Here is a 22,349-nt window from a genome sequence, read left to right as displayed (position 1 = left end):
TTACGGTACAGGTTCGGTGATGCTTTCTCTAAATGCCACTTTGGGCTTTCCAGTGACACAAGGGCAGCCATATTCTCGTTCCATCCTCTGGGGAAAGAGATAACTGAAAGTAAACAAGTTATTCCTATAAACCAGAAATGTTTACAATTCAAACACCTTACTCCAAACTGGATTTTTAGGTCTACATTGGAAAGTGGAATTATAAATTCTGAAGCTACAGTTAACCTCATTAATTCTGAACTACTACCTGAAAACACATGATTATTCAGACTGGGGCTGAATTGTCATCTACCTAAGCTTAATTAGCAAATCCTTCATAGATGGTAGATTAAAATAAACCAGTCTGTTGGGGGGGAGTATGGCAGGCACAGAGGGGAGCATGATCAGTGGGCAGAAGCACCTGCTTTTATAAAGCTGAAATGTTAATTATATATATATTTATCTATTCATAAAAGAAAGTAACCAGATGGAGAGTTGGCAAGTGACTATGAGTAATAGAAAGCAAAAAAACCCTACATTTTTACAAGTGCTGCAAAGAGTTTTTCCCCCAATTCAAATTGGCATTCTTCCTAATTAAGTAATATTAGTGACTGTCTACTATAAAATAAAAATGTACTTACAATAAAAGGCAGGGAGTATCAAAGCTTTTCACTACTTTTAAATATATTAACATCCAACATAAAAAAATACAGATCAAAACAGAATAGGTTTTTACAGGACATTTAAATCATACAAACACTATTATAAGCTTCCAAAATCTATGCAAGTCACTCACTAGGCCATTCTTTGGGAGGTCAGGAATCTTTAGAGAAATCCCTGCTCTCTTCCTCTTCAGTTACTCCTTCCCATTGCTTTAACAAGGCTAAAATGACCCTTCAGAAGAGCCCAGCTGGAAAAGCAGTCACAGAAGGGCAGGCAGGTAACAGGGCTCCTGGATGAGGCCCTGGGTTGGGCAGGCCCCGGGTTGGGCAGACCCCGGCCCCTGTACTACCTACACGCTTTTAGAAGCTGCTGCAGTCTGTGTGTCAGGAGAGGCAGCCAGGCACTGTGGGCAAGAGAACTCCAACACAGCCAAGCATGTCACTGAACCCCTCAGAGCTGAAGATGCCAAGCTGGCTGGTGGAGGCAGCCCATCACACAGGATGGTGAAAGCCCAAGCCAGAAAACCCTCAGGGTCACTGTCCAAAAGTAAGCATATGACACACAACGTGCCAGGCCCTGGGACAGGGGACAGTGGTCATTACCTGAGCATAAATTTCCAAGTGTAATTCTCCCATTCCAGAAACAATTGTCTCTCTGCTTTCAGGATCATATTGGATCCTAAATGTGGGGTCTTCTCTTGTAAACCGGGCAATGCCTTTTGAAAATTTCTCTAGATCGTTCTTTTCAAAGTAAAAAGCAACAAGTTACTTGCATAGTAAGTACAACAAATTATTTGTGTCGTTTCAAAGACATGAATTAATCTGTCTTATTCTCAGACATACTTGAATCTCAGGGACCAAGCAGAATGAATTAAGTAAAAAAACAAAAAGGTCTACTTTGGCATGGCGGACCGCAGGGTTCTGGAGGGAGGGAGGCATCTCACGTTCTGTGGCCTAACCCTGGACACCTGCACAGCCCACAGGAGAGTGTTCTGCTTTTCTGCCCTTTCACAGGGAAACAGGCGCCTGAAGCTTATATCAGGCCTCACTCTCTTCCCTATTACACTGCAAAAGTATGGGCCGCCATTCCCAAGAGGGACGGGAGGGCTGAGCAGAACTGCTGAACCAGGCACAAATCTTAGAAATGCCAGGCCTCCACCAGAAGTCCAGGACTATCAGGATGCACTAAAGATGGCTGCTAGAGAAAAGCTGCCCCCCACAGCCCACTGATTTGTGCCCTGACAAGAAACCACAATCCAGCTGTCCAGACTTACTGACCAGGACAGAGGACAGCTCTGAAGGGATTACTGAAAAGAATGGAAATAAAGGTCTTTCCCTCTGCTACTGGAGCCCTGGCAGTAGTAGTGACAAGTAGCAAGGTTTAATGTCTGCCTCAACGACAGCCACCTTACTCTCGTCACCACCTAGACCCAATATCCTCCCCTGATGACTGAGCAGACAGCAAGGGAAGGGACCGGCACTAACCAGGACCTTCAGGTGACAGACAATCTGCTCTGGAGGCAGACCACCTTCCATCTGTAAGCACTGTAGCTGGTTTCCAGAGGGCAGACCTAGACCATCTGAGATCCAGGTCAACAGAATGGGCTGCTTTAGGAGGGCTAAGGAGGGGTCTCCCTCACTGGAGGAGGTCTTCAAGAGAGGCCTAAATGGCTGTTTGTCACCTAAGTCGTAGAGAGGATTCTTGTTCAGCTCTCTACGGCTCCTCCCAACCCTGAGATACTACAAATTCACCAATCCTGATGACTCCCCCTTGAAAACAATCAATCCTACTGCAGCTTAGGGACAAGCACTGCACACTAGCTGGGGAATCTCTAGTAACTTCTAAGATAGCAGGAATTCATGTTAACAGAGCTGGGCTCACAGAGTGCGAGTGACTTCTTGCCTCGGGTCATTCAGGGAGCAAGTGGCAAGGCCAAGATCTGAGCTCTCATCCTGACCCCATTTCTGCTGCTCCCCAACGTTCATCCAGTAGATCAGAAGACTCAAAGACTGACTCCAACATTAAGAAAAAGCAGCACAAGCCAGAGGAGGCTAAGGAGGCAGCAGGTGGGGCTGGGCACGTGAGTCTTCCAGGAAAGTGCCTACCTTGTTAGAAGGCTTCATTGATACAGAAATGACAGGATCAGGAACATGAATTGATTCCTAGGATTGTTTAAGAAATAAGTTCTAGTTTAGGCTGGAACAGACTAGAGAACTGCACAAAGTAACACAGACTGTGAAACACAAAGAACAGGTCTTGTGTGTTTTCTCCCAAACTACTACCACAGAGGCAGCTAAAGAGCCCCAGTGGGAATCTTGGCTCCGTGTGTGACACTGGGGCCTAGGCTCCCCATCTGCAAAGCAAGAGTTTAAATGAGATGATCTCTGGAGTCTCTAAACAGGACACTTTCTGCCTAAAGCCACAGTTTTTATCACCAGAAGTACCAGCCCTTCATTCATTAGAAGGTGCGTTCCTTGAGGGAAGAGCCTGATTTGCCTTCCTTTTATCCACAATCTTTAGTAAAATGCCTGACATACAGTGAGCACTTACTAGGTATACAATTGTGATACTGAACTGTATCTCAGGTAATAATTTAAAATTTTAAAATAAAAACAAAAATCCCAATGTGGAAACTTTAAAGGGCTAATTCACCAGCAAAGGAATCAGCAATCAAGTAACCAACAAGCACTTAATATGTGAGAAGCCAGCACATAAAGACAGAGATAAAAGGCTTTTGCTCCCTCAAGGAGGCTCAGCTCTAGCCAGGTGAGGTAATGTCCTCATCTGTAAGACAGAGAGAGGGAAATACAAGAGATCTCCAAGCATAGAAACTCCTCTAGGACACTGCTTCTCTCTGGGTATCCAGAGGGGAGCCTTATTTCTTAGTGATTAGAAAGAAATCACTAACTATGGTATCCGCACACGGCCAAAATGGTGGGATTCAACAGAGGGCATTTTAATGCTTCTCTGAGTTCAAATGACTGCCTCAAAACACATTTTGCCAACTCAAGGGATGGAACTTACCATAGACATATCAATACTGTCTTTGTTCGTGAAGGTGTCTCCACTGGCACAATCGATACCAAACAATGCAAAGATATCTCCAGCATAAACTTCATCAACATCCTAAATGAAGAAAAAATGTAGTAGGGTATATATACATGTGAGACATCAAAAATATACAATGAAGCACACAATATTTAAAAGAAACATTAAATGACCAATGAGGGTAGAAGCCAACCTCTCTGCCAGCCAAACAGCAGCACACCCTGGCACCTTCAGCTGAGCCTCATTTCTGTACATTTAAAATGAACCACTCAGAATAGCAATAACACTGATATTACCAAGTCCTTGGGGCTATAAGATGACTTCTTTGGGAGTCAAAAGTACATGTGCTACTTCAATCAGATAACAAGATGTGAGACAGATTATTTTCAATCCATAACTTCAAAGGAAATTCTAAGAGTGTAGGCAGGAGAATGAAGTCCATTGTGCCTAAAAATAATCTTAATTTTCAACAGATGTAAACTGGCTGAAAACACAGGAAATCCGAGAGTAAAATGCTAAGCTTCCTGGTTTTTGTCCATTTGTACAAGCTTCATTCACAACAGCCTCATTTTCTTCCTTGCTTGGCTGGGCAGCCCGAGACTGGTCAGGGACCCATCAAACAGCTGACAAACTCATCAGGTCCTGCTTCCCTCCATTCACGCCCTCTGCTGCCCAAATATCAGAACAACAATACCATCGACCTCTGAGATATGGCTCAGTCACCTTCAGGGCCATTGGCAAAGAGAGATGGCCAGTGAAAAGAACACTTTTCATAACAGAGGCATACCTATGTGTGCATTTATGTGTGTTCATATCTACTTTTCTGTGTATGTACATACCTACACACACACACACACACACACACACACCTACACATGAATATATACAACTCTTTGTTCCATATTCTTGGGCTCAGGAACAGGGACTCAAATGACAGCGGCTAGTATTGAGATATAGGACATGAGTGGACTCTTCTAAGTGGCAGGTGAACGCCAACCCCGTAGCCCAAGCAGAAGTCCTAGGGGCACCAAACCGAAGCCTCTTTCCCAGTTTGGTCTTAAAACTGTCCCACTTGGCAGGTTGATGACATCAAATTGCTTTCGCCTGGGAATGGGAGGTGTCCAGAACTGTCCTTTGCAGTCCAGAACACTAGAGTTTAGCAAGAACTTCAGTCTTATTCCAGATCCAGTAGGAATAAAACTGATCAAGCTCTTCTGGAAAATCTGATGCCATTTCTAAGACAGATTAGTGTCCACTAAACTTTTGGACCCAGAAATCACTCCCACTCTATGCACCACTTTTTTCTGCTCCTGCTCCTACAACAATACCTCGCCAAGAACTGATCACTCTTGACCAAGTATTGGGAAGGAGTCCACTCTCTTTGACTCGGGATGTTGCTACAGACCCTCCCCACGCAAATAAACTGGCAAGATGTTATATACAGCTCGCAACATCTGGCAGACAATTCGCAGGGACTGCCCAAGACTTGCCTCCATCATATCGGCGTGCATCCGGACGAGGCGCTGCACACGCACCTTCTTCTTGGTCCTGGTATTGTAAATGGTGTCTCCTTTCTTCAGCTCACCCTGATAATTTCGCACATAAGTCAGCTGTCCAAATCGCCCAGCCTGGAAATGTGCGTCGAATGAGAAAGCAGACAAGACCATATGGTAAATTCAGAACACGTCACAAGTGTGCCATGTTTTTTTTAACTACTGAATCTTTTGTACATGTCTGATTCATCAACCACCAGGACCGAACAGAGTAACTCTTCCCAGGGAGCCTTAATGGACTCACCCACGAGGTCTTCAGTGCTCCAAAATTGATCCCTCTCTTATTTCCTTCAAATTGCATCATTAAGATGAGTTTTCAAAAACTATTTAGATAATGTTTCGCTCAAGCCCAATCCAGTCATGTTTAGGGAGAAAATAAACAAACCCTAGTGGTATGTAAACTCCTGTCTAGATGATGAAGGACAAATCATCTTTTCCAAATTCGACCCTCCCCAAAGACATCCAATTACATTTACCATTCTTAATCAGCATAGTTAAATTTAGCAAGAAATAAAATAAAATGAAACAATAGCTTACCTCCAGTTTAAAAGCCAAGCCGACAAAAGGCTGGGAGTTATCTCTTTTAGAGCTCATTAAGACTTTGGATTTCTCATCAGAGTCCCTTAAAGTAAGTGGAAAATGTTTACACACTGTAAGACTGGCCAGTTTCCCTCAAGATCATTTAGCCGCTGTCATCTGAGGGCAAAAAGCATGGCTGCTCCCCTCTTTCTAAATCACATCTCACAGCCAAAGAGACGGTAACTATGACAAGGCAGCAGAAGCCCGCCAGGCCTTGCCTTTGCCTAACAATACAGTAAGTGAACCAAAATAAATGAGGGACAGTAAAGGAAAGGAAAAAAAAAAAGCTTTTCAACACTAACGCCTATTTACAAAATCTTATTCTAGAGGAAAGAAAAGAGACCCACAACATACAGTATGTTCTCTACTTAGACAAAATATATGAAAAACAAGAATTATTTTTCATTTTAAGTTATCTGCAGAAACTGCTGTCCGAGGTTCCCTGACAACACTGTGCTGTACACTGAAAAACTAGATATCACGTGAAGACTGAAAAACTCAGTAACTTCAATGCCCAGCCCTGTGTCCAAACCCTCTTTAGATAATGAAAACACCCGTACAACCAGAAAGCTTCCCTGCATCTCCCTTCCTTACTCCTGATTGAGAATGGCATAGTTCTGGACCTCGGAGGGATCAGGAAGGTACGCCAGGACACCATCGAGGAGAGGCTGCACCCCTTTGTTCTTCAAAGCGCTTCCCACAAACACAGGCGTAAACAAGCGCTTAATGGTCGCTCTTCGGATCGCAAGCTAAAAAGACAAGAAATCACCTAAGTGTTACTTCTATTTGGTGACATTTTGTGCTTCAAATCAAATCAGCATGAGTGAATTGGTAAAGCAGTAGAAGTGCTCTGAGTTAAGATTCTGTGCACAGAAGCCAGTGGCAGTTGGGAAGATGGTCTCTTTTTCTTCAGATCGTAACTGAAAGCAGAAAGGCCTTTGCCCGACAGTGAATCCTTAGCACTGTACAAAGCAAAGCAAAAACAGGGCCCTTGCCTTCCAGGAGTTCACACTCTGATGGGGGAGATGCCACTCAAAGAACTAACTCTACCCAGGATCCATACAGAGGGCGGGGAGGGGCTGCCCCCACCAAGGACAGGCTTCTCCTTCTTGGTGACTTGCGGAGGCTCATGAGGACACAGAGGGCACTGGAGGCAGATGTGAGCCGGAGGGTGAGCCTGCCAGGGCCTGCCAATACTGTCCTGCCCTTCCTGTTGAGATCCTTGTAATGGGAATGCAAATTTGGAAGATCTTCCCTGCCCCTAGGCTAAAGTGCACCTGAAGCCTGGGGTGGGAGGCTTGTTTTTCAGTAGATACTTTTTGATTGGCCAGTGGGTCCAAAAGGTTGTTACATTCTCTGAGCCAGGAGAAGGCTATATAAGCCCTGATGTGTAGCTCACTTTGAGAAGTGTTCTGTGATTTGATCTGTATTCTGGGAAGCCATTGTCCAGGGCCCCCCCCTCCCCTTGAAAAACCCATATGTGGAAACCCAGATGTTGAGTGGGTATGGATGTAATGGTTGGACAGTTTGGAAATCTGTCTACTTGATCTGTTTCTGTCTTGATAATTCTGCCTGTATACTTTGAAGTTCAGGGTGCTGACCTTTTCCCCTAAACAAGGTAAACGATATATGTCTGACTGATTGAAGTAAGCCTGTTAACCCATTTTGAGTTGCTTTCCTTTATCAAAGCAGATCCAAGAACCTGTATGGGCAGCAAACCCTGAGGACGTGCTTGGGGTGCTTGCTGCTACAATCCTCCTCATCTGAGGTCCCACACAAAGGCTTCACTTCTCCATTCCCTTTTCACATTTCTTAGAAAACTCTGCCTGGATCCCACCTTTGCCCAACACACTCTACCCTGTGCCATATTTATGGATGATTCACTCCCCACTAATCACCACCATGACTGTAAGGTCCTGAAAGAGAGGTACTACCATATTTTCTCTTTGTATTTTCAGGATGTTGAAAAGAGTGGCTGCTCAATAAATATTTATGAAATTGAAGTCAACATTCTCTTTCAAATGCAAAGATTAAATTAATTGTGCATCATTTTTTATTGATCAGATTTTGTCCTGTACCTGTCTCTGAACTGAGTTCAGGATTCAGCTGGCTTGTGAGGGCTTTAGAAATTCAGTTCTTTTGCTAATGTATGTTCTGTTCTTGCCTTGGTGAATTCTGCCAACATCAGAGAATGCAGCTTGCCATAAGGGAGTTGGGCCTAATACCTTTACACCACCAAGCAGGATTTCTGGTGAGCTGTCCAAAGAAGTCTGGGCCCTTACCTTTGGCCTTGGAGGTGGATTCAAACAGTGAACACTTAGTCTCAGGAGGGCAAGAGGGGGTTGCTGCTAGCCACTCATTACAAATTTCCAGCCAATCATGCTGTTCCCTATCCCTCGGCTATATAACAATCAAGCTGCCCTCAATCCCATGATGCCACAGTTTGCAGAGACTTCCCTTCTCAAACGCTAAATGATACCAGGATTTCACACAGGACAGAGGGATAGCTCCACTTTTAATCAAACATACTTTGGTAGCTTCGTGATCTTAGCCATGGGGCCTTCCCTCCAACAACACACATGACCACACTGCCCATCCACAGGGACTCTTGCTCCTGGCCTCCCATCAGACCTGGAGGGAGGGGACAGCACCTCATGTCCTGGCTTCCTCTACATCTCATGATATGGGACTGGTCCCGATGAAGCCCACAGGCTGACCACAGGCTAACCCCTTGCTACTTATATAGCTAGCCTCGCCCATCTTCCTTTTTTCCAATCATCTCTCTCTCTGATATCCTTTTTGCCATTTCTGTCTAATTTCTGGTTGGCAATATGTTGCAGTCTATACCTTCCCATTATGCCTATGACCAGTAGCCCCACAACACTGCAGGATTGCCTTTGAGAAAGCGTGCAATGTTTCCTGACCTTGTGCATCTCCCCTGCACAATGACCCACCTTTTCTAGTGGCAGTGAAAAAAGGCATGGCCTCGTGAACAGAATGCCAGGTATGGAACCTCAGAGGCGCACTGGCCACCACTCATCTATCACTGGGCGAGTCTGACAATCTACAACCCTGCTGATGGAGGTACACATACAGTAATGACAAAACCTCTGCTCCCAAGGAGCTTCTGTGCTACTGGGGAAGACAGCATGCACACAGAGGCAGACAGAAGATAAAGTAAACAGAAAGAAGCTAACTATAAGACAGGGAAGGCACCAGCAGAGAGGAGGAAGGAGGGCATCCTTGGCATGGCCAAGATGGTGGATGGAGAGAAGAACCTGGAGAAGCTGCAGAGTGCAGGAGGGCAGCAATGCACAATGGGGCTGGAAAGAGAAGTCCGGGCCAAGCTATCAAGGGTCTGATGAGACCCTGGAGTTCACGGAATAGGAAGTGATGCGGCCAGATCGGCACTTCAAGAAAATCACTTTGGCAATTTTATGGACGATGGACTAGAATGGAAAGGAACAAGGCAGGCAGACCAAATACTCGCACATTTACATTGCAAAACTTGTGGGTCAGTGATGGTTGGGAGGATTTCCTCATCAAGAATTCCCTGCACTGGGGCGGCCAGGTAGCACAGCGAGTAAGAGCACCGGCTCCAGTGTTGGGATGACCTGGAGATCGAATCCCGGGCTCAGACACTTAGCACCCACCCAGAAACACCTGGCCGTGTAACCTTGAGCAAGTTACTTAACCCCAGTTGCTAAAAAAAAAAGAATTCCCTGTACCAATAATATCACAAGCCTGGACTAAACTAGCAAAATTGTTGCAGGCTTACCCAGGACAGAGCCTTGAGGGTTACAGCCACCATCAGGGGGTACACTCTGGAGGATGACTCCAAAAACTTGTCTGAGGAGTAGTCGGAGGAGAACCAAGAGACGGCAATGTCATGAAAACCCAAAGGAGAGGGGAGACTCAAGAGAGGAGAATGGTCAATGGCGTCAAAGACTGCAGAGAGCTCAGGGCCAAGGACTGAGAAAACCATCAGAACTGGAAAGTAACTGGTACCTGGAAGAGAAAGGCTCAGCCAAGTGCCATGGCCAGATGCCCATCGGCAGTCTAAGGTGGCTGGGACGGAGCTTTCATGAAGGGAAATGGTGAAGCTGGGAGAGAAAGGTTGAGGAGGGAGGGTCTGGAAGCCGGGCAATATGAAGAGAACACTATGAAACCAATGCCCCATAGGGAGGGTGCATAAGAGCTTTGGGGAATGTGACCACCACGTGTAACATTGTTTCTATGACAGAACAAGCTCTAAACCAAAGTCGTTAACCCTCCTTGCACCATGGACTCCTCTGGCTGGCAAGAACCCCAGAAGCAAGGGGACTGGCGCAGGGGCAGCTGAGAGGGCTGAGGAGGGGCAGTGACCTGACACTGCCTTGGCGCAACAAAGGCTGCTGGGGGTGGGCCTGACTGACATGCACCAGGAATTGAGGCTGAAAAGAGGCCTTCCCTTCAACGGCTACCGAAAGGAGGCTCCTGTCACCACAGCGTAGAAAGGACGCCAAGCCTGAGGGCCCTGGCCACGTAGACGCTCAGGCGATCAGGAGCAAGAAGAAGCGGTGTCCAGGGAGGCCCCCGGAGCCTTGGCAGCTTGGGCACATTTAGAGAAGCGAACAAGCCTAACCCATGCTGCAGCGGGAGAGTTGGGCCCTGTCGTCATCACTAGGATTTCAGCAGCACATGAGTCCCAGTGAAGGTAGGAATGATCTGGGACTGGGGCTGGACAAAGGATGTGAGAGGTGGGTGGGGGGAGGCAGGGGTTCTAGAGCGGAGAATAACACAGATAACATACAAGGGTGTGGGCGATGCTAAAGCCATGGCTGATCTGGCACAGCACTGAGGGGCCGAGAGAAAGGGAGTCACAGTGTGGATGCAAAAAAGGACAAGGGTGCTGTGAGGCCCAGGAAGAGATGGACTCTGTGAGCCAGGCACCTCTTCCCCCACCAACCGCGAAGACAAAAACCCAGAGCAGGGGAGTCCCTCCATCCGGCACCACTTATACTTTCACTGCCAGCAAAACCAAAACCAAACAGGTGTGGGACTCATGTGCAAGCCCCCCCATCCTCTTGTGAGGTCAGGCCATTCCCTCCTTGGGGCTCCAGGGCAAGGACAAGTCTGACACATCTCACTTTTTAGCTACAACACCAAAACTTGCTCAGATCTTTATGCCAAAAGCTAACACTGCTCATAGTGACTAACCCTCACAGGCCTGCTCTTCCAGGACTGCTACCACAAAAAACTACTACCCTGACCTTGTCCTTTATGCTTAAAATATGGGAAACAGAAAACTACATGGTGCACACTTCAGACACTTTAGTCTAACTTGGTAAAAAGGCAGATCTCTTACCGCATTTCTGTAAGATATCGGCACTCTACATTCTATATTCAAAGATACAGCCAAAATTAGCTTTCCAAGATGACCTCTCAAATCTCCCCCAGCCAAACCTTCTGTGTGTCTGGATGACCCTGTTACATTTAGTAATCGCTCTGCCCCACCCCAGGGCATCTACAAGGTGCTGGCCGTGACAGCGGAGGGACACTCCACGTCCAGGACACACCAGATAACCCAAGTGCAAACAGCAGCTTTTCCACACTGCAGAGACAGTGAAGGAGGAGGAATCTTCTCCCTGTGACAGCCTGTTAAAACTATGCATGACTTGGTCTAACTGGAGGGCACATAACATAAAGCATCTGCCTTTGCAAACCTTTTCTTTTAATCAAACACCACCACAAGAGAAAACACGTTTGTTTTTTTCAATGTGGTGCCTCAAATATTACCAGATTAAGATTCATCAATTTATCTAGTATTTTTGGGAAATGGGAGAACTGGAGCCTGCTGGAGGCAGCAGAGAAGGTGGCTACCATTCGTCCTCCCGCCCAGTCTGCTCATTATGAACATCAGGCGGCCAAGGCCAAGAGAAGCCATTTCCCCAAGTTTCCAGAGTTGGTCTATCCGCAGAACCGACACTTACTACTGGGATACTCGTCCATCCGTTACTGGAGGGCACTCTCCAAGGGATGCCAGCTGTCCCCTCACTCTGTGGCTCAGTGACTTCAGAGGCTCTCTCCACACTGAGGAAAGCTAAAACTCTTCCATGTAGCTTTCAAGACCCTCCACAACCTAGTACCAACCCCACCTTCCCAACCACTTACACCCACCTCCATGTAGTCTGTGGCCTACACAGTCAGGCCTTTCTTCCCTCTGCATCTCTGCTCAGTCAATCTCTCAACAAGGCCATATTAAGTACCTACTTTGCATCAGGCACAGCAAAAAGCATGGAGGAGAAAAAGAAGCCAAGAGAGCTCAGAGTCTGGGGGCCAGCAGGCACCAGCAGTCACCCGCAGTCTAGAGCAGGCCGCCGCGAGGAAGCACTTCAGAGGAAGGCCCCGGCACCGAGGGGCTGCTCTCTCCAGCTCTGCTGCTGGGATTCTGAGCAAGGCTTCCCTCCTCTTCCCTGATCCCTCACTGGCAACACTCACTCACAAGGAACAAAGGGCTTTCTCTAACTGCCCCCAGGGCCCTCCCTCCCTCTGCACGCCCTCCAAGGCCCCTCTAGCCCTGCGCTGAGCAGCCTGTGATCCCAAGAGCCCAGAGACCATCTCTCTCTCCAGTCCCTGCATCTGCTCTCACAGACTGTGAGCAGGCCCTCAGTGAGTGTCTGAACTCAACTGCACGTCCAATCCAGGGCACACAGGGAAACCAGATAACCCACCTGTGCCAATGACAAGGGTGAAAAGCCTGAGTTTAGAGCCATGGGTCCTTCTTGTTTCCTCTCTGGCTCCTGGCTATTTTACAGAGAGCAGAGGTTTCCAGTGAGCTCTGAGTATCAGGCAGGTGCTGCCACATATGTATGTACCTTTTCCTATTTTCATTCAATAGATGTTCTATGCTGGCTACTGTGTTAAGCACTGGGAACATAAAGATGAAGAACCTTTGCCTTTCAGAAGCTTTCAGTCTCATGGGGGAAGACATGTCATGGAGGAGAGTTACTGGTACAGAGGAAAGGTCAAATACCCCAAGGCTCAGGAGGGAGCCATGGAGTCAGGAAAGGAGCAGCCCTTCAGCTGGACCTCCAAGGAAGGCCACGAGTCCACTCCAGGCGCAGGGACAGTCATATAGATTCACAGCGGCAGGAGATGCAGAACAAGTAACAGCTGATGCTTCTCAAAAGGTTAAAAGTGCACTGAGTGCTCCACTAATCCACAAGGCTCTTAATCAGAAGAACAATTTGTAAACCTAGAGCACTACACAAATTTGAACTGTCATTATGGAAAAATGGCTTTATTTTACAAACCATGGTGCAGGACAAGGGGATTTGCCCAGAGAGCCCTGCATACTGAACAGCCCAAGCAGCTTTACAGGGCCCTTTTCTCAACACTGTAAATTAGAAGGGATCATAAGGGAGAATGGAGAGAGAGTCCAAAAGAAATGATCATGGAATCAAAGCACTTTAGAGCTGCAAGGAGTCTTCAAGGGCATCTTTTCCAACTCCCTCGTTTTTTTAGAGAAGAAGGGGGTGGGTACTTCTTCTGTAAAACAGTAAATACTGAAACAGTCTAAGGAACTGGTCACTCAGGTCACAGGATCTGCTGCCGCCACAACCTCCTGTCTCGGTCCCTCAGAACTCAGAGGTAGGCGGGGCAGCCAACGGCCAGGCTCAGCTGGCAGCCACAGCAGAGAAGACTCCTGGGCAGTGGGTAGATGAAGTAGAAGAATGGCAGAGAGGACACAGGATAGGGACAACCCAGAGGGACTCCCCAAGTGGGCATCAGGAAGCCATTGCCCAAGACCTGTGCAGAAGGAAGATGAGCTGAAGGAAGTGGTGGGGGGTGTGGGACGGGGAGGGGAAAGCCAGCTCTGGTGCACAGCATGCCAGGCAGATCACACCCTTCTGATCTCTGCCCACTCTTGGCAGTGTGCAAAGTGAAGGGATGAGGAAGGCTCTGCCCAGGCTTACTCTGCTTTTGAAGAAAGGGGGGGTGTAGGAGAGAGGAAAAAAAGGGAAGAGAAACTGGAGCTTTTACTTCCCAAGTCTCTATTGACTTCAGCCTTAGCCTGGCTCCCCAGTGAGGCACATGTATGCTAAGGAAGGTGAGAACACCCCAAACTGAGTGCCATGAAGCCTGCCAGCAGCTGCAGCGGCCCAGAACCAGCACCTACCAGCCGCCTGGGCCAGTGCCGCCCTCCACTCCACAGGTCTGCTTCCCCTCTCTAGCAGGCTTGCCAACTTCCTGAGTGCTGGCTGGGTGCTATCTTTATGAGGCAGCAAAGGTATTTAGGGGTCAGCAGAACCCAAGAGAACACAATTCTTTCTGCATGCATAGTCTTAGCTAAAACTGTCAAGGATACCTGATGAAATTAAAGGCAAAATAAGCAAAAACTGGATCCAGAGAGGAATCAAGTTCTTTTCATTTGGCTAAAACAGGGCTGGGGACCCTGTGGCCTCAAGGTCACATATGGCCTTCTAGGTCCTCAAGTGCAGCCCTCTGACTGAATCCAAACTTCATAGGACAAATCCCTTAAATGAAAGGATTTGTTCTGTAAAACTTGGACTTAGTCAAAAGACCCGCACCCAAGGACTTGGAGGGCCACATGTGGCCTCAAGGTCACAGGCTCCCCACCCCAAAAATGATAGCCAAAAGTATGGCTTATAGCTTCCAAATACACATAAAATGCTCAAGAAAAAACATTCATATCAGCTAGTCCTCTGACACGAGATTTGAAACTACACCAGTTAATGAAAAACTGAAAAATTCTTTAGGGGTTAGGGCAGGTAAGGTACCAAACAAAAGCCACTTCTGACACTGAGATAAACACCCTCCCAATTTTTTACAGGCTTCTATATTTACTTGCTTTCTTTTGTGGAAAAGACAGTCGATAAGCTAATTATGTTTACGATGTTTTCCTCAAAGCATATATAATTATTTCTTCTTTTTATCCCAAAATACTGCATAAAGAATCATTTAAAGTGACATGTTGTGACAAACATTTTCCCAAGACCCCAAAGTGTTTTTTGCCAATATTCCCTCAATCAGTAATGAGGCCAGAAGAAATGCCAAGATGTTACTGCTTCTCCATTAATGCAGGGCCTATTTTGAGAACACTTGCCTTTAAGTCTGTGACCGAGGGGACCTTTTCTTCCAAGAACAGCTCTCCAAGCTGTTCATCTGAATTTGCGACACATTCAATGAGTTCCTGTCGGTGGTCAGTTGCTGCTGCCCTAAACTCTGCTGGGATTTCAGCATGTCGGATGGTCTGGCTGGGAAGAGAAAGTCTTGTTTCAGAAAATGGGATCTTTTCTGGAAGTTCAAAGGCATGTAGTGCAAACTTCCCTCAGTTCCCTCTGCTCAATTCTAAAAGCCTCTGGCCATCATTGCCCATTCTGTCCTCTTTGGTCACAAAAGAAGAAATAGGACCTCATGCCTCCCCAAACCTTCCATGACCCATCTCGTCCAGAACCCTGACAGAGTCATCCTTCCCCCTCTCTCATAAATCCTCAATTTCTCCCTATGGAATGGCTCTTCCCCACCTGCTTACTAACATGCTTGCTGGGTCACCTCCAGTTGTCCTGATCTATATCTGGCCACTGAACCCAGAAGAAAGTGAGGCTGGTGACTCTGCAGAGCCCTGCCTCACTTAAATCCAACTCACTTGCAAATCATAGTATCATCTGCTCGATGCCATGGTCCTCTTCTAAAATGGACAAGCCGCACGGCTAACATGATCCTAGAAAAGCGTCCTGTGACCTCTTTCTCCCATCCCACAGGCATCTCGCCTCTCCTTCCTTCCCCTCACTGCAACACCTCCCAAGTTTTTCCCAACTACAAACGCTACCAACAACCACCTCAGTGCCAAAATCACTATTCACTTCCAGTCTCCGTCTTTCTTGTTCCCTTTTATGGGCAGTTTTTGAAGGAGGAAATTGAAACTATCCACATCAACAAACAAACAAACAACTGATGCTCCGAATCACCACTAAAGAATACAAATCAAAGCCGCATAAGCTGGTGGAGCTTTGAGTCAGGCCGGCCATTCTGGAAAGCCACTGGGAGCTACAACCAAAAGGTCACTCAACTGCACAGCCTGGGACCCAGCTATTCCACTCCTGGGCCCCGTGATCTGCCGAGATCATGTGGAGAAAAAGAAAAGGCCCACAGAGACAGAAATCTTTTTATCAGCTCTTCCTGTGGTAACAGGACTTTAGTGAAGGGACTGCAGATGTAATTCTCCAATAAATGTTTTGTAAGAAATCATTCCAACTAATTTCAGAGATACTATTTTTTTGAAAGGAATTTACTTTCACTCTTTATCATTTCACCACTCTCCAAATTCCAAAGTTTTGCCACTCACCCAAAGTCTCCATCAAAATATATGGCTCGCTCCTCAATGAGGTCTATGATGCCTTTAAAATCACCCTCCAAGCCCATGGGTATCTGAACAAATGCTGCATTATGATTTAACTTGGATCTGGAAAACAAAAAATGCATTTGAGATGATCAGGAAAAGGCAGCAAGGACAAATTAGGGAACTACTCCACAGTCTGAGTTACAAATAATTTACCCAGATAGAGTACTCACTTGCTACTGCAGAATTCCCAATATTTAAATATGAACAAATTCAACTTTACAGTTTTGAACAACTACATGTCAGACTAAAATGAAGAACCTAAGGCTGACTGCCCAATAAACTTCTCTGAAGTGGAATGGGTGTCATGAAAGAGAGAAGGAAAAGGAAGCCCAACACACATGCTCCATCGTGCCCACAGCCGCCACTATCCTTCTGTCCCATTTCAGCAGCTGGTGATGTCGTACACTTACAAGCTAGGCTAAGTCAGTACTTTCCTCTACACCCATCATCCCCAGCTCTTTCCACTGGGTCGACAGCCCCAGAGTCGGAACAGAACAGAGTCTGCCCAGGAACAGAAAGGAAACTTCCCATATACAAAATCTCTGCCCCTCCTGATTTGCTGTGGCAACTTGAGCAAGCCAACTGACTTCTCTGCAGATGCATTTTCCTGCCAGTAAGAAGGAATGGTAATACTCCAGCCTACCTATGGTCATGGATGTCAGGAAGAAAGCAAAGCACTGAAATCTGTAAGATGCTGAAAGCTAGTAGTTTTAAATTAATGAAGATAATTTACTTGGGCTACTGTGGCTGTTAGCAGAAATAACAGACCAAAGTAACAGAATTTCATTTTAGCCTTTTGCAATTTAAAGGCTATTAACTGCAATCTTAACATAAAGGTTAAAGATGATCCTCATCGTATTTCTAGATTTTCCTTAAGCAAAAGGCACAAAGTATCTGTTTAGGCTATTCTGGGATTTAGAAGCAACATGATATAATGAAGAGAGTTGGCTTCAAAGCTATAAAGACCTGGGTTCCAGTCCCCCTTCTGACATACCTGGGAGCCCAGGCCCTGCAGCACCTAACCTCTCCGGACTCCAGATTGCCTTCAGGACTCTGTTGTGGAGGAGGAGCCAACCTGAATTGGGCAGTTTTCTCACCTGGGAATTCCCATCAAGGACAACACAAGCCTCGCCCCCATCTCTATTGTGGGCTCCAAAGGGCAGTTATACAGCATACAAAATGCTGGGCCTAGAAGGTCTGGATTCAAAATCCAACTGAGATTCAGACGAGTTTTGTGACCCTGAGCAAGTCACTTCACTCTTAGGTAGCTCAGACCATGTCCCAGCTTCATCTAAGTCATGGGTGAGTCTCAGTCTACATGGGCAGCAGCTGTTTATGTGTCAATCTCTCCCTAAATTGATGAAATTGTTAGTCAGTTACAAATGTTTATTAAGGCAGCTTCATGGTACTGGGACTGGGAGCAGAAAGACTGAGCTTGAATCCAGTCTCAAGCATGATCTGTGTCACTGAGCAAGTCACGGCCTCTCAGTCTCAGTGTAAATACCTGTAAAATGGGGATAATTGTAACACTGACCTCATGGGACTGTCACATTTAAAGTGCACAGCCCTCTAAAAAGCACAACACTGAGACCTAAGGCAGCTCAGCAGCACGGGTGACTTGTTGCTAAGGAAGCTAGAGCAGTTTAGAAATCACTGACCACTGGGGCCGGGCCCTTGATGCAGCTAGGCCCCCCTCGCCTCCTAGCAGCGGCCCAGACAAGCCCCACTCAGTACCTCATCTGCTGTAGTGCTCTGGAAGGATTGGAGCCTAATCGGTCCAGTTTGTTAATGAAGGTTAGAAATGGAACATTGTAGCGTTTCATCTGACGGCTGACAGTCATTGTCTGGCACTGAACGCCTCCAACCGCACAGAGAACCAGGATGGCACCATCCAATACTCGCAAGGCCCTCTCTACTTCAATGGTGAAGTCCACGTGCCCTAAGGAGACAAAAGTATTTGGTGATGGTTCAGAAGAGCAGCCGGGATGCCAGGCTGGCAAGGGTCCTCTCAGTACTTCTGTCTAGGCCACCCACCACTCTGAGCAGCACTGCAATAAACTTTCCAAGTGAATGGACAATTCTTCAGCCCAATGACAGCGTTTAGTGACCATGAGGAAGACTCTTAATCACTCCCTGCAGTTGCCAAGGAGGTTGCCAAGGTCTACTGTTGAGAGCCGATTTGAGTCAGCACTCAGATCTTGTGGGGAGCCAAGGAGGCTTGATCCCGAACTCAGATAAAATCTTGTCAGCTGCTCTAAAGGAAGTCCTTTGTGATGCGGTTTTCAAAAGCTTGCACCTGGAGTATTCCTTTAATATGTGCTACATTTAAAAGGATGTTATTTGAGTTTTGAGATCAAAGCCTCTACCCCAAGATTTTAGTTGGCTAGATGTCAAATCCTTATTAAAGTATCCATTCTGTGCTACTATGGACTAACGACAGATGATATGACAGACTAAGATAATGATAAGAAAACTGGACTCCTGTTTATTTGTCTCATTGCTCTATAAAAACCCTGTCCTAAGAATCAATAAATGTCATTCTTCCTTGAACTCCACATAGCCTGGTTCATTCATATTCACATCTCCAACCATGCTTAGTGCTGGACACTGAGCAGCTCCTGGCAGTCTACATTCACTCAGACCTTCCCCATCCCCTACACTGGGTGAAACACAGGTTTCTTGGTGAGCCGTGCTTAGCTCTGGGCCCAGGAACCACATAAATGTTCTCTGACTACTCACAGATCACTTTTGGTGTGGACAGATCTAGAACAAATTACATAAAGACAGGAGTAGCTAAAGGTCCTAATTTAGTCACTTTGGCTATGAATCAATTAAAGGGACACCAAATCCAATTACCCTAATACTCTGTAATCCATTTTTAATCATGAGGCAACTATAAGAGGAAGTATTTAAGTGCTGGGATTGGTAACCCATGCTGCCAAGTGCCCTGTGGTCCTTAGCATCCTATTAAATCACCTGTGTCTCCATATCATCTCAGCTCCTGGCATAGAACCTCGAACATCATTTATGACAGACTACCCACAGTCACATAGTAATTAGCTGACACAGCACAGTGGACAAAGGGCTGGGTCAGGGAGCCCTGAGTTTGAATCCTACCTCCCCATTCATTAGCTCTGTGACCATGGACAAGTCCCATGACCTCTCTGAAGATACGTCTCTTCATCAATAAAAAGAGGATCGATCAGACTCTCTTCGGTACCAAACATGCTTAATCACGGGACTGAAGTAAGCTCTGTGTAAATGCAGTTGGTATTATTGGATGACAGACTCAGCAGATGAGGATCCCAGATTATTCAGCCTGATCCTCAATTTTGTAACTGAACAGAGGCCCAGAGAAATGTGACTTGGCCAAGGTCATATCACAGGTCAAGGACCCATTACTTGATTTAGCCTTCCTTCACAGAGCACTAAATCAGGTGGGGGGGGGTGCCTTGAGGGGAGTTAATGATTGTAATGGGAATGCAAATTTGGAAGATCTTCCCTGCCCCTAGGTTAAAGTGCACCTGAAGCCTGGGGTGGGAGGCATGTTTTTCAGTAGATACTTTTTGATTGGCCAGTGAGTCAATAAGGTTGTTACATTCTCTGAGCCAGGAGAAGGCTATATAAGCCCTGATGTGTAGCTTTGTTTTGGGGGCTCACTTTGAGAAGTGTTCTGTGATTTGATCTGTATTCTGGGAAGCCGTTGTCCAGAGCCCCCTGGCTTTGAAAAACCCAGATGTGGAAACCCAGATGTTGACTGGGTATGGATGTAATGGTTGGACAGTTTGGAAATCTGTCTACTTGATCTATTTCTGTCTTGATAATTCTGCCTGTATACTTTGAAGTTCAGGGTGCTGACCTTTTCCCCTGAACAAGGTAAATGATATATGTTTGACTGATTAAAGCAAGCTTGTTAACCCATTTTGAGTTGCTTTCCTTTATCAAAGCAGATCTAAGAACCTGTGTGAGCAGCCACCCTGGAGATGCTGGGGTGCTTGCTGCTACAATGATCCACGCTGTACCCTAACAAATGCAAACATAAAACATCTGTCTGCCTACCAGGTGTGTCAATGATGTTGATGTTCACGTCTTTCCACATGGTGTAGGTGGCTGCAGACTGAATGGTGATTCCTCGCTGGCGCTCGAGTTCCATAGAATCCATGACAGCACCAACTCCATCTTTACCTTTCACCTAAATGCCAAAAAATATTCAGACTTACACACATCCATGCACACCATGAACAAGGAAGAATTCTAACGTGCCAGGATCCTGAGAGAACTGAAAAGGCTTCTAAAAACAAGATTCACCTGATCCCAAAATTGCAAAGCTTGATTTATTCCCCAGGTCATGGTAGGCACGCAGTGAAAGAATCGACCTGAATTCACGGCACCCACCCTCCCCAGCCATTCAGAACACCACTACTGAGCAGCACTGGCCAGCCCAGCACAGGTACGTCAGCACGTGCTGGGAGATGAAAAGGACTTTGCCTTCAGTCTCTGCTGTCCAGGATGATCCTCGTTCGGGGAAATGCGCCACTAAAAAAGGCTGTGATAAGTACAGAGTCCCGGCATGTCTCAGAACTCTTTCATCCACACCATCAGACAAACACCAAGAACCAATACGACCTTTCTCCTCTGTGTTTCCCAAGACCTCGGGTTTCACACTTCCATGAAAATGCAGCTGAGCATTGCCGAAGGTGAAGAGCTGCTTTCTTTCTCTTTAGCGGAGCCTACTGCACTGTGCCGGCAATGCAGCGTCAGAGAAGTTACCCAGGTCTTTGGGCTGCTCCTACCTCATGCATTGTGGCTATCCTTCCAGTATAGTAAAGCACGCGCTCAGTTAAGGTCGTCTTCCCGGAATCGATGTGAGCGGAAATGCCGATGTTGCGGATCCTCTCGTTAGGAACGACTCCTGAACACCATCGACAGCTCTTCCAGGTCACCTGGAAAAACAGGAGGGCTTCAGTTCCACTTACAAGAATATAAAAGCAAAATCACGGTTGGTGAAGTAGGCAGAAATCCCGTAGAAACCTTCAGCAAACAGGCCCAAACCTTACTCCACCACAGGATGAGAGAGATTGTGTCACAGATACTAGGGCTGACACAGGACAGAAAAGCAGGACCTGAGCCCTAGGGCTGACACATGGCCTCACCTGGACTTAGGGGGCACTAAACTGGGGCAGAAGAGAGTGAAAGGCACTCCCCCTCCGGCTGCTGGGCATCTCTTCAGTGTACACGGTGAGGGAGGGTCTCACAAAACCATCCTAAGCTACTCATTCTATTAAAACCTAAACTCTGGAGGGCGTCTAAGTGGCTCAGTGAACAGAACACCGGCCCTGAAATCAAGAAGACTTGAGTTCAAATCCAGCCTCAGACACTTAACACAAAACTAGCCGTGTGACCTTGGACAAGTCACTTAACCCCAAATGCCCCTCAGAAAAGCAAAAAAAACCCCAAACCCTAAACTGTGTGGCTGCTTCCCCTTTTTTGTGAAGCCATCTCCAAAGAGAAGATGATCCATCCCCCGAGTTCTGGGCTGCACTCCTCTCATCTGTCCCGGTGGGCAGCACCCACCACTGCGGGCTCTGTGCAGAGCTGGGGTCACAGCCATGGCACAACAGGCCCGGCTCCCCAGGAACCCGCCTTCCCTCAGGGAGGTAACAAGCACTGTAACTAGATGGGCTACATTGTACACAGAGGAGCTACATTGTATACAGAAAGAAGAGGGGAAGGAGGGGGGACGCAGAGCAGGAGTCCCAGGAGCACAGGCAGGTGCGGGATAAGGCTGCACAGGCCAGGAAAGCCTCCTGCTTGGCCTTGGAATCCACTGGGCCACCCGAGGGGAGGGAAGCCGGCCCAGTGGGGAAGGGGCTTCACACTGAGCGGCCGCTGCAAGCACGGGGACTCGCGTGGGTCGTGGCCGAGGCTCCCCCTACGCTCTCCTCCAGCCTCTCGGACCGCCCCCTCTCAGCCTCCTTGGGCGGTCCCCCCCCCCCCCCCAGTCACGCCTCCACGGCTCTCGGGTCTCCCCGTCTTCGGGGTTTCTCTAGATGCCCCCAGAAGGGCCGAGCCAGCACCCCTCCCCTATCTCCCCCTTCCCCCACACCGGTCCCCCCTCC

The 22,349-nt window shown here is 47.1% G+C and overlaps 1 protein-coding gene across 1 annotated transcript in view; it reads right to left on the bottom strand.

Annotated features, from left to right (window-relative positions):
• GFM1 (G elongation factor mitochondrial 1) overlaps nt 1-22,349 on the bottom strand; it is a 44,878-nt gene that overhangs the window by 21,680 nt on the left and 849 nt on the right. The window contains exons 2-13 of the mRNA XM_069083468.1: nt 21,024-21,173; nt 20,290-20,422; nt 17,965-18,169; nt 16,174-16,290; nt 14,932-15,082; nt 6,417-6,571; nt 5,781-5,865; nt 5,181-5,318; nt 3,667-3,768; nt 2,748-2,804; nt 1,245-1,382; nt 5-87 (exon numbers count right to left, since the gene is read on the bottom strand). Coding sequence (XP_068939569.1) covers nt 5-87; nt 1,245-1,382; nt 2,748-2,804; nt 3,667-3,768; nt 5,181-5,318; nt 5,781-5,865; nt 6,417-6,571; nt 14,932-15,082; nt 16,174-16,290; nt 17,965-18,169; nt 20,290-20,422; nt 21,024-21,173 — 1,514 coding nt within the window. The remainder of the gene's footprint in view (nt 1-4; nt 88-1,244; nt 1,383-2,747; nt 2,805-3,666; nt 3,769-5,180; nt 5,319-5,780; nt 5,866-6,416; nt 6,572-14,931; nt 15,083-16,173; nt 16,291-17,964; nt 18,170-20,289; nt 20,423-21,023; nt 21,174-22,349) is intronic.

Source organism: Petaurus breviceps, unplaced genomic scaffold, assembly GCF_028583685.1.
Source record: "Petaurus breviceps papuanus isolate PSGF00001 unplaced genomic scaffold, PetGlider_PUasm1.0 173, whole genome shotgun sequence".
In the NCBI taxonomy this organism is placed as follows: Eukaryota; Metazoa; Chordata; class Mammalia; order Diprotodontia; family Petauridae; genus Petaurus; species Petaurus breviceps.
This window is presented reverse-complemented; position numbering and strand designations above follow the sequence as displayed.